General features: G+C 43.0%; 6 protein-coding genes across 6 annotated transcripts; 2 read left to right on the forward strand and 4 right to left on the reverse strand.

The window, feature by feature from the left end:
* Positions 1–519: 519 nt before the first annotated feature.
* On the reverse strand, positions 520–1619 carry PG986_005754 (uncharacterized protein; the record flags this gene model as incomplete). Its single annotated transcript, XM_066841976.1, has 2 exons — positions 520–1311; positions 1383–1619. The coding sequence occupies 2 exons, from the start codon at positions 1617–1619 to the stop codon at positions 520–522; spliced, it is 1029 nt and encodes a 342-aa protein (XP_066701838.1).
* A 1134-nt stretch (positions 1620–2753) lies between these two features.
* On the reverse strand, positions 2754–4133 carry PG986_005755 (uncharacterized protein; the record flags this gene model as incomplete). The annotated part of the gene is made up of 2 exons (XM_066841977.1): positions 2754–3605; positions 3687–4133. The coding sequence occupies 2 exons, from the start codon at positions 4131–4133 to the stop codon at positions 2754–2756; spliced, it is 1299 nt and encodes a 432-aa protein (XP_066701839.1).
* Positions 4134–12233: 8100 nt separating this feature from the next.
* PG986_005756 (uncharacterized protein) lies at positions 12234–12458 on the reverse strand (the record flags this gene model as incomplete). The annotated part of the gene is made up of 1 exon (XM_066841978.1): positions 12234–12458. The coding sequence occupies one exon, from the start codon at positions 12456–12458 to the stop codon at positions 12234–12236; it is 225 nt and encodes a 74-aa protein (XP_066701840.1).
* A 1563-nt stretch (positions 12459–14021) lies between these two features.
* On the forward strand, positions 14022–15199 carry PG986_005757 (uncharacterized protein; the record flags this gene model as incomplete). The annotated part of the gene is made up of 3 exons (XM_066841979.1): positions 14022–14183; positions 14284–14750; positions 14863–15199. 3 exons carry the CDS (start codon positions 14022–14024, stop codon positions 15197–15199), a joined length of 966 nt encoding a protein of 321 aa, XP_066701841.1.
* A 499-nt stretch (positions 15200–15698) lies between these two features.
* PG986_005758 (uncharacterized protein) lies at positions 15699–15914 on the reverse strand (the record flags this gene model as incomplete). Its single annotated transcript, XM_066841980.1, has 1 exon — positions 15699–15914. The coding sequence occupies one exon, from the start codon at positions 15912–15914 to the stop codon at positions 15699–15701; it is 216 nt and encodes a 71-aa protein (XP_066701842.1).
* Positions 15915–16221: 307 nt separating this feature from the next.
* On the forward strand, positions 16222–17427 carry PG986_005759 (uncharacterized protein; the record flags this gene model as incomplete). The annotated part of the gene is made up of 4 exons (XM_066841981.1): positions 16222–16262; positions 16404–16860; positions 16914–17351; positions 17410–17427. The coding sequence occupies 4 exons, from the start codon at positions 16222–16224 to the stop codon at positions 17425–17427; spliced, it is 954 nt and encodes a 317-aa protein (XP_066701843.1).
* Between the last annotated feature and the right edge of the window lie 320 nt (positions 17428–17747).

Below are 17747 nucleotides of genomic sequence, written 5' to 3' on the forward strand. Positions count from 1 at the left end.
GGTGCCATATGGGAAGCAATATTAGGGGGAAGAGCCATTCATCATGATAAGGATGGAGGGCCTGCTATGGAATGAATATATAATAGGAGTAAGCATCAATTTCAACTAGCCTCCTCTGGCTCCTAGATCATTCTTTCAACCTAGTTCAATCCCCAAGTTCACTTCAACGTAATTCTGCTTTCCCCGGGAAACCCTAAACCTACGGTGGCGTGACAAATGTATCAATACGGACTCTTTGGTCCCATCAGACTAATTCTCATCCGCTCTATGGCCTGAATATCATACCTCAATATCCATTTCCATGCCATCCGTTGTCGGTTTCGGCAGCGACAGGTTCTGTACTCCAACAAGGCCAGTCTGTAACTTCCAAGACAGCCATTATCCGTACACAATACTCCTTTCCACCAAATAGCCTCCACACTCGCCATCATCTGTGTGCTCTCCCATTCCGTAACAGATTAACCCCAAGCGCCTCCGAGTGCCAACCTCTGTTGCGAGCACACGTTTAATAGAACCCCTTCATCCAGTCATCCACAGGTAGACAGGCACGACTTCTGGTACCGATGGAAGGCATGCAAGAACCCCTGGCGAGTTTGCGTACAAGTCACGCTCCCAGTCAGAATAGAAAGGATACACGCGAGAGCCGTCGGCATTCACGGTGTACGCCGTATTCCAATAATGTTTAGCCGCCGCAATTTGCCTCTCCACCAAGTCTCTGTGGATAGGTAACGAGTACGGAAATCTCTCTTGACATCCCCGTGTGGAGAAGTCGCTGAAGGTCTTCGTCTCCCACATCTCGATGAACGGGCGGTCGGACTCCTTCTTGGTGTTATCCCCGGCGTAGGAGCCCACGTCAACGAAACGGGAAAGGGCCGGCGGCGTACACTTGATTCGCTGTTGGGTCGCGCCCGGTCTCTTGATTATGTTTCTCTGAATGAAGTTGGCCCTACGCCGATCCCAGCTGTGGTGATCTGGGACGGCCTTGATGTAAGCCGCGAACAGGGTCTTTCTTAGACACGGAAAGAGACCTGGGAGCATCGCTAATCTGAGGCTGTCGTAATGTTTATATTTGTAGAGCAGCGTCTCCGTAACCTGCGTGATACCGGCAAGAGCCTCAAGTACTTCACAAGCCCAACTTCTTCCGCGAGACAGCTCGGTTGTCCAGTGAGTAATGCTCTGGCTCTGGGTTCCATTCCCCTCGTTGCCGCTTTCCTCGTTGTCGCTTCCCACGTGGCCGTTCCCATCGTTATCGTTCCCCTTTTTGCTGTCTCCCTTGTTACTTTCCATGGTGGTCACTGACTTCCCTCTCAGCTTTGGAAAGTGGTGCGGAGTGCTAAGAATGGAACGTCGCGGCTAGGGTTCGGAGGCCAAATGCTACTGACCCAGACCGGATGATAGGTGAATTTTGTGTACTTTCTGCGGAAAAAGTCCCAGGTTTCCTTACAGGCGAGTGCCAAGTCTGGGACTGATAGGGCGTCGATAAAGACGTGCTTAAGCTCCCAGTCACGGTAAACTCGTAAGATACGCCGAGGCATGGCGTGATCATAAATTATGAGTCGCAGCTCGGGAGGAAGCTGTTTTAACATGCCGAGGACGGTAATGGGGCTGGTCCACGCCATAATGGCCAGAGGTGGTGCTGGCGTGGATGATGTTTTTTACTCCAGTGAGGCTCTTTGTTCTATTCCATAATATCTATCCATGTCTGATCTAATGGCTGTGATTACTATCACACGCGTACAGCTGACATGAGAATGCAGGGCGTTGAAGATGCCGTCAACTGCTGATAGGCCCCGTCACCGACCTCCTATTCTGTTGACACAGGCTGGGCTTAGATGAAGATTGCGGCTTCATCAACGAACCCCGCCTGCCCCGTTACTCTACGTTACTGCCACCTAGGCCAATAATGGCCGCAGCCAGTCAAGACTGCAACGAGGGACATTGCTCGGGGGATGTGAAATGAAGAATACGCCAGTGCTACATGTATGTCAAGTATTTCTAAAGTGGCTGAGAAAGCCAGGGGATTTCTGGTAGGGGCCATAGAAGTCCCCCACACCGAAAACGAGTAGCTGCCACAAAGGGAGTGCCAATAAATATCGTACGGAAAAGGGATGTATAAATGTCAAGTTAAATCAGTGAGGAAGGCTTTATAACACTGGTATGCGTTACATGGTCTACGTAGCCATTTACCAAGTTCTAACATATTGTTCCTTTTCGAACGGAACCGTCACTACCACCCTCATACGGGGCCTCCTTTTGAGGCTAGTCTACGACTGGACGCAGGCCATTTCAAAAGTCAACTTATGATAACCGCTTCACTGGTTTGGACAGTGTCGAATTCAATGGAAAGGGGTGCTGAGTTTTAGCAATCCCCAGTATGATTCCTACATTAAACCGGGGATAGTTTGTCAAACAGTGTCTCCGTAGGGTGACACATTTTGCCTCACAGCGTTCTATATTTCCAGTGTTTGGATGTCTAACGGTAAAGAAAGCTGTTAGGACCTTTCTTGATCAAGCGCATGTCCTCTGAAAACCAGCTTATATTCAAAATGGGAGACTCAAGACAACCCCTGGAGAATGCTAGTCCACGTTTCACTCAGCAAGATACGCAAATATACACACCACCAGACGATCCGGCCAGATACCCTCGCCTGTACATCCGTGTTTGCTGTCCGATGGAGGCCAAACTTCTCAAAGTCCTAATACTCCACTTTCTCTATACCAACCCACAGCCTCTTAGTGCATACACCTTCGTTCTATACGAGAAACGCAGCGATACCAACTGCGACAGAAAACACAGAAGCGGCGCAGGGCGCAAGCCCCTTCATGCCAGCCCCGGTGGTCGGAGGATAAGTAGGCGCGCTCGAGGCCGTGGCGTTGGCCGCCGAGGACGCGGTGGCGACGGCCGCCATGGTCTGCAGCAGTACCGGCGTCGTCGTGTAGGCCATCAGGTCTCCCTGGAAAGAGACGCTGCAGAACGGGAGCCTGGAGACCGGGGAGGCGCCGGCAAACGCGAGACGCTCGGAAGCAGACTTGGACGGCGTCAACGAGGCACGGTCAAAGTCGCCTCCTAAGGGGCTCAGCACACTAAGACAAGGGGCTTTGGTTAGCACATGATGCACAGGGTCTAAAGGAGTATCGACCCACCTGTCAATAACGTGTGCGATACCGTTATACAAGATGTTGTTGGGAAAGGTGATGCGTGCGTTATTGACCCAAGCCGAGCCGTTGGGAAAGACGGTAAATGTCAAGTCTGTGCCCTGGAGAGACCTGACCGTCACGTTGCCCAGGGAAGGCGAGAAGATGACGTTGTTGGGGATGATGTGGTAGCGGAGGACATCCTGGAGCGTCTTCTGGTCGGCCGACGCGACTACGGAGCCGATGGACTCGAAGGCGGCGTCCTGGGGCACGAAGATGGTGAAGTCGGAGATGTTGAGGCCTTGTACTTCGGCGCCCGTCAGGCCGAAGCTGAAGCCGAGCTGGGCCGCGTCCAGAGCGCCGCTCATGGCCAGGTAGCCGGCGCGGTAGAGGAAGAGCTCGAGCGGGGCGCCGAAGGATAGTACGGTGTCGATCTTGTGGATCGTGATGCCCTCACCCAATTTGATGTCCTGCCAACATTCGATGGATTAGTTAACCATAGGGGCGAAAAGGTTGATCATATTTTGTGTTCAAGGGAGACGACAACTAACAGGTTGAGTGATGGTAGAAATGGTCTGCTCCCCAGACAGAACGCACACATCCTTTCCGTTCTTGACAAGCCCATTGTAAGCGCCACCGGTGAAGTTGGAGAACGGCTGCACGGCGCTCACGTACGAGTCGTCGAGCAAGGTCTGTGCAAACAAGGGAATCTCCGTGACGGCCTCGGCCGGGTAGGCGCCCTTGAACACGTGGTTCGCCAGGAGGGCGCCGATGGCGATGGAGTCGTTGCGGAGCTCGACGGCCTGGCCCTCGGGCGTATCGCGCGGCACCTGGGCAAAGGCCTGGTTCGTCGGGGCCACGATGGTGATGTTGGACGCCGCGGCGAGGGTCTCGGCGAGGCCGTCCACGAGGCCGACGAGCTCGAGCAGCGTGCTGAGGTCGGGCTGGGAGGCGAGGAGCCCGGCCAGGTCGCCCTGGGCTAGGCAGGAGCCCGCCATCACGACGCAGGGCCAAACTGATGTACGCATGGCGAGAAGGGTTTCGGGGTATGCAACGGGGACTGCTGTTTTGGCAAGGGTGATTGGGGCAGAGATGACCTAGGAGCAAGAGATACGGATGTGATAGACTCAATTTACCCCTTTCGCTTTACGAGCTGCTCTCCTTTATATATCCATCGACGCTCCCTCATACTCACGCAAGATAGGCGCCAGCATACCGCGACTCAAGCAGCTCGCGATCAAGGCAAGCCTCACCATGGCAGCAGTCGGCTCTGGATGTACGCATCATTGATTTCCATTTTTCCTGATATGTTGTTCTACACAGCCCCTGCCAAGAAGTCGGACACCAATCACCGAGAGCGTCACTGGGGCGGAGACTGCCAGAGTCGGCCGGCTCCACAATCGTATACGAAGAATGCATAGTGAGACCAATCAGCGACGACATGACTCGGAGCCAAGACTGACAGGATTTCTGGATTCGCCCACGAATATCACGGACAAATCTTTCAGTTGGCGAGGAGCGCATGATCTTTCACGCCATATTCCCATCGCGTTCACGGGGTGATGTGTCGGCAGGGATCGTGAGACCTCTAGGATGGTGGTATACTGCATTTTGGCCTGATCATGAAGTGGCCAGTTACCTAATAAGGAAGCCTCTAAGAACGGGCGGTTAACAAAAGATGAAAGTATGATCATATAGGGAAAGCCAGTTTGTATACTACAATAGCTAATAAATAACTAACTCTTCATGCGGCTATTCCACCCCCGGAGAAAAGACCACGGTAGTACAGTCGTCTTTCCTTTCTTGCCTGGGGGGTGTACCTACCCCAGAGCGACGAAAGACTCGCCAAGAGCATTAGCATGTTTTAACACCTTGCTCACGATGGGTGCAATGCTTTTTACACCCTGTCTCTTTACCATTCTGCATCCATTTCTGAAAGCCCTCCCAGGTATCGGCATGGAAGCTTTTTCCCCATCCTTTCCACACCATATAGCCTGATCTAACAGACCCGTTCGCGCCGGGACACTCCCCCTTCAAGTCGTCCTTGAAAGCCAACAGTTGATCGCGGGGGAAGTTATTTGGCCCTTTCGCTATGGTTCCACAGGCGCGTGGTCAGTACATCAGTACGATTCTTGGGACCCCTGAAGGCATTGCTACTTACCGCAGTTGCAAATCCAGACCACGGCCGAGTTGTATCTCACGTAGCTCATACTTTTCTTGGGAGAACGGGTCTCAGTCTCATGCAACAGGGCAGCTGCCAGGATGGCATTTTCGAAGTCTCCTGGGTCAATGTCATTGCTACATGTGTTGTAGCATTTGACAGGGTGTTTCTTTTTGTCTTTCATGCCGCAATGGAGGCAGTGAACGGCCTTCGCTTCCATTCTGGGCCACCAGTCAGGGTCATTGAAAGGGTCGTCTAGGTATAGCGGAGTAAAATCTTCTTGCTCCATGATTGAAATTTCGCTTTGTGGGGGCGATATGGGTTGCGAGTCGTGACTTGGTAGCTCCATCCTTTCCGGGAGGGCATCGCCTAGATCAGCAACATCTGGGAAAGCTGGCGAAGCAGACACGAGGCAGGATAAAATGCCAACAATGCAGAGTAGGAGAGACGTAAAGGCCATTTTGCTTGTAGTTGATGTTAAAGTAGGGGGGAAGGAGGAAGATGAAAACAGCTGGCCTACAGATCCATTTTCGAATTCACCAAGCAGCAGCTGCCTCTTATATACGCTTTGCATACGCAATATCAGATAGCACATAGGCAAGAATGGCCTCTATACACACTGGTATGACCAAGCGAACACGCCAAGGCCTGTGAGATGCGTTTGAGTCTGTCTCGCGGCCCTGCCGCGTCTAGCCTATACCCTTGTGGTTAATTCCATCGCCAAGTTACTTGGTTGATACAGACTGAGTGATAGCTATCACACCGGGTATTTTAGATTGGTTCAATAACCCGGTACCCCTTTGGCCGTTTTCAGCGACCTCCATGGGGACCTGCCACTAAGGAAGGGGACCCAAATGGTTCCCCACGATGCTAAAGCCTTTTTTTTTTTCGTTGTTCTTTTGCTTTCCGACTCATACCAGCGCAGGCCAGCAGAAGCAGTTGGCTCAAAACCGAGCAAACCCACCATATATCGACTCAAAAAGGATACCCTAATACCCCCCCAGACTCTAAAACGGAGTCGGGGACACTGGAATCGACTAGAGGACCCTTGAACCACTCTAGTTTTTGATATTGCCGTAAGGGTGGGTGAATTGCTTCCATCTGCGAACTGGACTGATTTAGTGTTTACTTAGGATGTGTTTGTATTTTATAAGCCAGCAGCGCGCACGTCCCTTTAAAGGGCCTAGAAGTATATATCCGGTGACGGCCCCCTTTATTTATATATAGCCGTAGTATATTTATAAACTATCCTAGTTTATTTAAGTGAAACGCTAGCTTATTTTTAATGTTTAAGCCTTTAAAAGTTAATTAATTAAGTATATATATTTAGTTAATTAAAAAAGTTAGCCCTTTTTTAATTAATTTAACTAATCTTAGATTTTTTAATGTCGATTAAGTTTACTTTAATAGTATTAATAATTATTAACTTAGAAATAAGTAATAAAATAGCCTTTATAATATATATAATATTAAAAAGTCTTTAATTAATACTCGATAAATTAGTTTTTTCTAGTTTTATTTTAAAATAATTAATATAAATATACTATAATATAATATTATTTATTTAAAATAATTAATTCGTATTAAAATATATATCACGATCGATTAATTAAAAAGCGAACGCTCCGCCGCCGATTAATAAAACTAATAATTATTAGTTTTATTTAAATCCTTATACTATTAATATAAAAGTTTTACTTACTTTAAACCCTTAATAATTACGTTTTTATTAATAACGAGTTAATATACGATCGATTAATATATCGTATATTTAACGGCCCTTTTAAGCTCTTTTATAATATTTTTCGTATAAACCGTTTTATATATAATCATATAAAATTATACTTAATTATTATTAACCTTTATTATATCTCCGGTCTCTTTATTAATACGAAGTTTTTAGTTTTCTTTTTTATTACTACTTATAATATTACTTTTCGTATAGTTTAAACCGTGCTTAATATAAATTTATATATTATATATAAAGTATTTTATAAAGTATTACTATATATAGTTTATTAAGTTTAAATTTATATTCGTTTTAAGTTTAACGATAATAATTTACCCCTTAACCCTCCCCTTTAATTAAAAAGAGACCGGAGGTTCTATTCTTATTTTATACGGTGCGACGGCGCCGTTAACGGTATTTATTTTCCTGTTAAGGTTCCGGACCGTAAATAAAACCGATAGCGGAACCGTAAAGGCTAAATTAATATTAATATATTCGTTATAATTAATTAAAAAAATTATTTTATTTATATATTATTTAAATAGAAAAGCTTCGTTTATAATAGCCGTATATACGTATTAACGATAAACTATAATAATTTAATAATATTAAAAGGTTATTATTTATTTATTAACGCCGGTTACGCTAATTCTCGGCGTTTTTTTACCCTTTACCGAGGTGTCCGGTATTATTTAAAAAAGTAACGATAAGCGAATTAATAACTTTAAATTAAAAAAGAGTTATTTAACCTTCGTTATACCGTTTTTCGTAACCTTATCGAAAGAGTTTTTAATAGGTAAGAAAGAAAGTTTAAATATTTTCGGCATCCTAGTTATTTTAATATTAAAATAATAAAATTTTTTATATATATTACCGCTTTTATTTATAATTATATAGTTATTTATAATTAATTTTTTATTAACGAAAAATTAGAGATTAACGGTAACGTATATATCGACGATAATATTTAATACCGAGAGGTAGTATATATAATAGGGAACGAGTTTAGTAAATATAAAAAAAGAGGAGGAGAATAATTAAAATCGAGTTAAAAAAAAGATTAATTAATAAAGAAAATATAGTTTAATTACTTTAAAAATATATATAAAAAATAAAATAAATTTCGTATATTAAATATATAATATATTTTTAATAAAGGTGTTTTATTAATTATATAAGTATTATATTAATATATTATAGTTTTTTTAATAATATTCTTATTAAAATTAAGTATAATATTTATATTAATATTTATTAGTTATTAGTAATCGCCTTATATATTTAATATATAAACCTTTTTTTATTTAATTTAAAAAAAAAATATTTTAACGGTTAACCGTAATAAGTAGTAAGCGTTCTTATTATAACCTTTTCGTATAAAATCTTTTAATATTATCCTTTTTATATATCGCTAAGTAATGCGCTATTATATTCTAGCCCGATTAATATACGTAGGGAATATTGTTTTTTTATTATAAATAATTTAATTTAAAAATATAAAACTAAATATATTAAAACTTTTTTTCTTAAATATTTATATACCGCGTTAATTAAGTTTAATATATTATTTATTAATAATATAATATATATAAATTAGAAATCCTAAGTATTTATAAAAATATCTATATAAGTTTAATATATTACTTACTATAATATAATTTATAAGCTAAATAAAAGCCGGCTTTTAATATAAAGGGGTAAAGCTTATATACGAGAAATTAATTATTTAAATTATTTAGGTATTAATTTTTTACTTACCTCGTTAATAAGGAAATAATTATTTATTAAAATTTATATAATTTATATATTATAAAAATTAATATATAAAGCTATTCGTAACTACGTTTTTTATATATATATAATATTTTTAATATAAAGCCGATATTTTTTATAATCGGTATTTTTATCGTAGTAATTAATTTCAGTTAATTTTAAATTTATAGATTCACCTAATTATATTTAATTTTTAACGTAATAACGTAATTAATAAGTATATAGATTTAATTTTATATATATATATATTACGAGACTTCGTGTTTAATAACGAAGTAAAAAATTTTTTTTTACTTTTTTATATTAAATAAATATTATATATATAAAAAATAAAAGGAACCCGGGTTTTAAATACGCGTATTAATAAAATATAAATTGTATTTAAGTTACAATATTTAAAATATATAACTCTATTATTAAAATTAAGTAAGGGATTTATATTTATATTTTAATTAGTTTTTATAATACGTTAATAATAAATTAAAATATAAGCTTAATTAATATTAAGTTTTTATTTTAATATATAATAGTATAGCGTTCGCGATAGTTATACCCGGCGATACTTATAAAAAAATTATAAGTGTTTAGTAATGCTTATAAAAATATTATTATTACTTATAATTATATTATAATATTTTTATAATAAAATAGAAATAAAATAAATAAAACCGAGAAAGTATAATTATTTAAACGATTTAAAATAAAAATATAAGATATAAGCCCTTTAATATTATTATTAATTTAATATAGGAATACTTAAATTAAAAACTCCGTACTTTTTAATATCCCTTTATTCGTTTAAGTCCGATTCCGATTTATCTTTCGTTATTAATTTATTAAAAACCTCCTATATCTCTTTTTTTTTTCCCTTCCCGTCCGCCTTTTTTAACTAACCTCTATTACTACTATTATTTTCGTTAACTTTTTTATTTAATACAAGCCGATTAGACGTTAATAAGATTAATTTATTAACGTTATATTTTTTTTAATATATAGTTTTATATATAGACGTTTAAGTTATTATATTTATAAAAATTAATCTATTTAGTTTTATATCGTCGTTTTATTATAGTTTTTTTTAAATACTATAATTATTACTTCGATAACGCGCGGATTAAATAAGCCGCGGTATTAATCTATTATATTTTTCGTGGCTCGTTTAAGATTAAAAATCTCGGTAAGGTAATATAATTAATTAATATAATTTAAAAAAATACTTAATTTAATTATAAATATATCCTTTTAAACTTTTTACCGCCGGCTATCCCTATTACGGTTAAATTACGTTAAAAACTCGTCGGCTTTTTTTTTATAATTTTATTAGGTGTGGGCGGTTTCGTATTAAAATAATAGGCTAAATTTTTCGTTTAATTAAAAATTCGGTATATCCGTAAAAAGGTTAAGAAAATTATTTTATAACTATATTTCTTTTTCTTTTTTATTTTTTTTTATTTCTTTTAAAATTAAATTTATTTTTAATATTTTTATATTATTAGTTTTTCGGTATAAATCGAAGTATAACTTATATAAATTCCTATTAATTAAATAGTCGATCCTCTTTTTAATAATTTATTTGAGTTTTAAGTAGTTTTTAAGCTTCGCTATTTATACGTTCCGCGGTAATTAAGGTAAGCCGGTTTTATTATCGGTTTTAGCTCCGGAGACGTTTAAATATTATAATTTTAGGTTTTTTATTTTTTTTATAAGCTTTTAAATTTATTTTTATATTATTTCGCGGTAAAATAAACCTTCGATTTCGCGTTAATTTATTTAATAACCTTTTTATAAAAAATTAAGGAATAGTTTTTACGGAGTTAATAATTATTTATTAATTTTTCGTAGTAAGTTTTTAATAAATATTAAATAATTTAAGGGCTTTAAAATATATTCTCGGATAAAGGCGTAATTATTAAAAGTATAGTTATTAAGGGTATAATTATTAGGGGTATAATTATTAAAGGTGTAATTATTAAAGGTATAATTATTAGGGGTATAATTATTAAAGGTATAATTATTAAGGATATAATTATTAAGGGTACCGTTATTAAAGGCGGCGGGAATATTATAAATTATTTAAATTTAAAAGTAATAATAATAGTTTTAAGTGTAAGTAATATAAAAATAATAAAATCGTTTAATGCCGAGGTAATTTTTTATAAAGGTTTAAAGGTTCGATAAAACCGCTTAGTAAGTTATATAGTAAATAATAAAGAAAAAGGGGGTTTATAATTAGCCGCTTAAAAAATAGTAAGTATACGAGAAACGGATTTAATATATATTATAGTAGAAAATTATCGAATTAAAAAAATATTAATTTAAACGATTATTTTTTTAAGCCTTAAGGCTTTATATTTAATAATAATATTATATTATATACTTTTAATACCGATATTAACGTTACGATTATTATAAGCTTTTTAATAATACTTAATTTTAATTATTTAATAATAATATTATATTATATACTTTTAATACCGATATTAACGTTATAATTATTATAAGCTTTTTAATAATACCTAATTTTAATTAATAAAGAATAAACTATAATAATAAGCTATATTTATTTAAAATATACGGTTTATTTAAATATTAAATAAATAAATTAGCCGAAAAGCTAGCTTAAAAGCTAGGATCCTACCCGCTGGCTGTCGGGGACCGTGCGCCGGACTAAAAATTCAGCTAGCTGCTGAAAGTAAACACATCCTTAGATAATTAATAAAACAACCTTTCCGACTGCCAACCCCCTTCCCGTCATACTTGCCCGTCAGGGTATTGTGCTTACCAACCACGCGATGTAAGAACCCTTTGTCCTCTGTATGAAGTCCGGAGCGGCCGAGTCGTTGTTCATTTTGTTTCAAGCCTTCTTTCGGCTCTTACCATATTAGCCGAGTAAACGCAAAGAGATCGGCAAGGGCAACCTACTCCAAGTCACGTTGTCCATCAGTGGCCCTGGAATAAACACGGCACTCTGATTCGTGTTTGATCTACCATGGGCATTTCGCCATGATGTAACCTCTGCTTTTCATACGATGACTTGCAATGTATACGGAGGAGGAACGAACTTTGTATTGAAAACACACAATCCGTACGAGGGGATCGTGGTCGGCACTCGCTGACTCTGCTGAACAACAGAGCAGCACGTGGCCTACTATGTCATGTCAGCTTAGTGTAAAAGTATTGAATGAGCGTAAGCGGTGGAAAAAGAGTGTATATTTCTAATCAATCTATCCTACAGTACATGGCGTCAAGATTTTGGTGATATACCCCTTAGAGTCACGTGCAGCTCAGCCGCTCTGAGCCACTTTGAGCCTCCTGATCCCTATCCCTGCTACAGTATTAAATGAACAATCATGACCAACAACACGACTAGATCGTGGGTTAAACTGCGTACATGCTTAACAGTCCGTGACCAAGACGCAGCTGCATGATAAGTCATCACAGGTCCACAAATGCCGAGACCTCCTTGCAGTTATCCGCCTTGTAGTCCAGTTTGGCGCATCCCTCCGGTCCATGGCAAGCAAAGCTCCTGGTCTTGCCCGATGTGCCCCCATCTCCGCCGAAACCGCAGACGGCACCGAGGTCTGGCACCGCGCCGAAGAATCGAACCCGGTTTCGAGTGCAGTCGACGCCGCTGGGTTTGATATCAGCAGGATGGAACATCCCATAACAAGGAATAAACTCACTCGAACAATTCGCAGCAGCTGCCTTCGGGCAATCCCTCAAATTTGGCAGACATTACATGTCCATAGAAGGCCCCAACTGGGATGGTTTCTGACTCCTGCATTAACCCGATGTGCTTTGGAGAGCTTCCGAAGCCTAGAGACATATCACTTACTGCACTTCCCCAAGAACTGGCTAGACATGTCGACTTTGCCGCACTCGTTATTGTGATCCCTTCCGTTGCAGACCTCGATCCAGCTGGTGGGTCGGTGTTTATTCTCGTCGACAGCCGATGTTAGGATGCCGCAGCAAGCGGTGATCCATAGGTAATTTGCAAATCTCATCTTTATTTGTTGCTGTAAGGGATTGATAATGACTGATAAGATAGCCGGTCTGGTTCCGTACGGCTCGGTAGACTGGGGATAAAATAGGAGAAATGGCATGAGCGTGCCCAGACACGAATAATGGTCTCCCCGTCGGGGATATACAGGTGTTTATTATGGAATCTTGCCACGAATGAGCACCTTGCCGGAACACGTCGCCGGCATCCTGATGGGTAATCAAGGGGCCGCTAGGGTCCAGCCGGGTCTGAGTTAGAAATTGGTCTGTTGGGGCCACACTAAGCAAGCTCTGTTGCTACTCTGTAACATTATGGCAGGGGCTATAATACCTCCTTTTGAGTCGATATGTGTTGGGCTTGCTCGGTTTTGAGCCACTTGCTTCTGCTGGCCTGCGCTGGTATGAGTCGAAAAGCAAAAGAACAAAAACAGTCAATTATGGCAGGGGTAGAGGGGAACCTCATGATGAGCACAATGGTCACGATGATGTTGATGACTTAAATTACCATCTAGACAACCGGAGGTGGACTAATAGCTCGAAAGGCCCTCAAGGGGCGAGACTACTTACAGGAGTAAGACTCGTTTAGCATATCATCAACTGTCGTTGCTCCCGACCCTGCCAGGTCCCCAGCAAGATGGTTAACGGATTTTGCAGCGGGGAAACCTGATTGGCAACCCTTCAGTCAAATTGATATATCAAAAATTCAACAGGGTAAACCTTCCGCTAGGCTTTTATCATCAGTACACCACTCGGACTTTTGCTGTTCCCAGTAGTCTATAGTGTTTGCCACTTGGGCAGTGACACGGGGAGGAACCACGATCATAGCGGCCAATCGTTCTGTAAAACTCAGATTCTGGGATCTTAATTTGGCCCAAAGGGTCATTCCCTGCCCAGACGATTCTCAAGCGCACCCTCCGATACGCAGGGCCCAATCATTAGTTTGTATCTCTTTTCCAGTAGTAGCCCGTGCTGTGTGTCCATCACGGCACTGTTACCCGAAGAATGTGGTTAAATGGAGGGGGTTGGTAGCCATCTGATGAACCACGCAACGACAATACAAATGCTGATGAGTTCCCATAATTCTCCTTGTCGAAACGGATACATCGTTAGAGTCTCGACTTAACTATTTTGCAAAAGCTCAAGATTCCAGAAACAGACGATATGGGGTTCTCCTTCCATCTTATATTTCTATTACTTATCCACTTCCATGGCACCCTGGGTGAAATGGAGCCCCTCCCGGGCCATATGAAAGTGTCAGGCACTACTATACCCCTTCGTGCGCCGGAACCGGAGCCCACGCCACCACCTGAAGTCAACCATTGCATCTCCGTGGTTCAGAACAAGCCCGGTAACCTGCAGCCGAATCTTGACAACAACGACGGATGGGTATGTATTCGTTCCCACCACCCCCTCGTCCACACTGTTGGAACTTTGACTGACCTGCTTACGGAACCCCTTCCGCGGTGTGAAATTCGCCGATTGCAAGGCGTCCATCCCAGAGGGGAAGCGCCTGGTCAATGGCAAGTGCCAACAACTCCCCGGCCACGAAGCAACGTTCTGCCCTACCACGCGATTTTGGTACTACGGGGAGCCGATGGCGCATGATGGCGTCATTTGCCACCCCCAAAGCGGGTGCGGTATCTCCAAGCAAATTCATCATGAATTCAACAAGCAAGTGGCGAACGGCGCGACTGTGATGCACGGCAGTTCGCAGAGCCACACAATCGGGTTCAACATGGGATTTCAGATGGGGATTAAAAATGACAACCAGGATTATGGTGTTAATATGGGCTTCACTTACCAACACGCCCGTGAGTTAAGTGAGCAATACAGCAAGTCTGTCACAACCACCACGGGATACTCGGACAGTTTCACAACCATCACCTCGATCGAACGCCCTGAAGACACCAAGGACTTATGCGGGAAATACATGGTACTACCGATATACCAAGGGTAAGTGAAACTTCTGCGAGGATTTCTGCTTGTTGCGCTTCTTCCCTTCGGTGCACTTCTTTTCCTCCCACGTGGATGCAAGAATTGGGCTGACATTTCGAGGCCGTCGTAGTTTCTGCGGAGTCATGGCATATAAAAACGAGACATGGGATCAGTGGTTTACCTGCGGCAACCACATCGTCAATGGCACCTTTCCGCACAGTAAGGAGAGTGTGCACTCCTACCAGACCGTCTTCAGCCCCTTGGATTGCGACAAGCAAAGGCACTGGGGACCTGAGCGTCAGCCGCCCATGTACAACCAGGCTATCGTATGGGAGGACTGGGCGCAGTGGCTGATGCACAAGCCGCGGGATGCCGACGGCACTGTTACGCTGGAAAGATCCAACCCCCATACCGGAACCTGGTTCGGCTATGAAGTCAGAAAAATCCCAGTTGCCAGGTCGGACTGACTAAACTCGTCCCAAACATGGCATGAGTCGCTTTCGCTAGGGAAGTAGACCTTTGGAGGAAATGTCAGATTGCATGTCGTGGGTTCGGAGTTGTCTCTAGTGGGCTATGTGACTTGGACATAGATCGGATGGGAGAATGAATGCGGAAGGGGCAGATTTTAGATGGGCAATTCTAGAAAATGCAATCGCCATGACCTTGACAACGGATCGTCCATCACGATATTTTGGCAAAACAAGCTTGAATCACTCGTGACAATCAACGATGCACTGTTGACTGTATATATATTAACCTATGTACTTCAATCTTCAATTCTCTAGATTTCTCTGCCCATTTACGCCATCACTGCCGAACTAGCTAACAACGGCGAGGCGCAAGGCGGGTTCCAGCCCCTATACTCACCCCAGCGGCACACTGTGTGTCACCATCACGGACAGATTCAGAGGGGAGCGACCTCAGATGAGGTACCGACGCAGGCAGAAAGCGCCATGGAAAGCTAACCTACTTCTTATCGTGTGTACCGGCACTGCTGGAGCTACCGGGGCCGGCTACGTGGTTGAGCGAGCCCGGGGTGCCGTCCAGGACTCCGGCGATGGCACCACGACGACCGGCGGTTTGAGCTTGGGTTCTCCTAAGGGCATCACTCGAAGACTCGGTGGTATTCTGGCCGCTGCCGCTGCCGCATTGGCCGGCGATGGTGGTGTAGTTGTTAGCCATTGTGACCTTTGGCTGGGTGTATCTGTTGGTTAAGAGAGGATTTGTTGTGGGGTTACAGGGGTATTCCTGGTGATGAATGAGATTCTGGTTTACATGACAATGCAGATCGCAATTGGATTATATATTTGTTACAAGGAGCAAACAAACTCCTTGTTACCGCTCGAGATTTGTGCCACTTAGGTAAGCTCGCAGGCTTTTGCCAAAAACATTGCTTGGTGATTGGGTCATTGTCTACATCCCGAGGGTGACACAGCTTCTTTGTTGTTGACCACTTCTTTGTGATCTTGAGGTCTCGCTTCTACTTGATATGACAAGCTTCCATTTTCCCTTCCTTCTGGATCCTTCAAGGTTTGCTTAGGAGGAGCACCACGCTTCTTGCTTGGTATCAACACAACGAAGCCGTCGTCAATAACAACGTCACTTGCGACATCTCTCATCGCAACCGTAGCAAATGCCGCAGCAAATGCAACCGCCACTGCAACGTTGAAGTCGGGCGGGCGTGGTGGTCGGCACGCAGAAGACCTTCCCCGGAGCCGAGACAGCAGTCAATGAGTTCCTCGGAATACCTTACGCCGCACCTCCGCTGGGCGCCCTGCGTTCCGCCCTCCCCTCGCCGCCCGCGCCTTGGTCGACCCCGCTGAACGCCACGGCCTGGCCCAACGCGTGCATCCAGCAGGGCAACACGGACGTGCTGCTCGCGCCCGAGAGCGAGGACTGCCTGTACGTCAACGTGTTCGCCCCCGCCTCTGCCTCGCCGGCGGTTCCTGATGCGGGGAAAGAGAGCGGCGGCCGCGCCGTCATGGTGTGGATCCATGGCGGCGGGCTCAAGAGCGGCAGCGCGTCCATGACCCGGCACGACGGGACCAGTTTCGCCGCCCATCAGGACGTCGTGGTGGTCAACCTGAACTACCGGCTCGGCCCCTTCGGGTTCCCCATCAGTCCCGCCGTCCCGAGGAGCGAGCAGAACGTGGGTCTCTCGACCATCGCTTTGCCTTGCAGTGGGTGCAGGAGAACATCGCCCACTTTGGCGACGACCCGTCCAAGGTCACCATCTTCGGCGAGAGCAGCGGCGCCACCTCTGTCTCGCGGCTCGTCGGCACGATGAACGACACGGGTAGCCGAACTTTCCGCGCCGCAATCCAGCAGAGCGGCGTGTACGAGTCGGCGTGGGTCATGGATCCTCCAGGCGATGTCATCGGTCCGGCGGCATGGCCCCTGCTAGTGAAGAGCTTGAACTGCAAATCTTCTAAAGGCAACAGCAGCAGCATCATGCCGGGCTCTGTCAAGGCTGCTGCTGAGCTTGCCTGTGTCCGAGCTGCGCCGGCGGACAGTATTCGGGCCATCATCAACGACCCGTCGTCGTCCTTGTCGTTCTATCCCGTAGATGACGACATCACCCAGCTCTCGGACCCCGACCGAGCGCGCGCCGAAGGCCACGTCGCGAAGATCCCGCTCCTGATCGGGACCAACGCCAACGAGGGAACCATGTGGACAGGCTCATGGACCGATCTGAACACCTACACCACCGCCTTCCCCTTGCTCGCACCCTACGCCCCGTCGCTGAACACGGCCTAAGATGCAACCCCCCTCTGGCTGACCCCCCTAAAATAGATGTAAAAATTAATAATAACATTAATAGATAGGTTAATTAAGTAACACATACTGCATTTTAAGGTTTATTTCGGCTCGTGTATATTATAATAAAATTACCCTTATTATTAGCTCGATTTACATTAATTTCTATTACTTTACCGGCGCCCCTTTTCGGCTTTTTCTTTAACCTTTTTTTTTAATATCCTTTTAAACCTCTTTAATATTTACTATATAAATAAA

The sequence above is a fragment of the Apiospora aurea genome (assembly GCF_038362705.1).
Source record: "Apiospora aurea strain CBS 24483 chromosome Unknown utg000004l_segment0_segment0, whole genome shotgun sequence".
NCBI classification, from domain to species: Eukaryota; Fungi; Ascomycota; class Sordariomycetes; order Amphisphaeriales; family Apiosporaceae; genus Apiospora; species Apiospora aurea.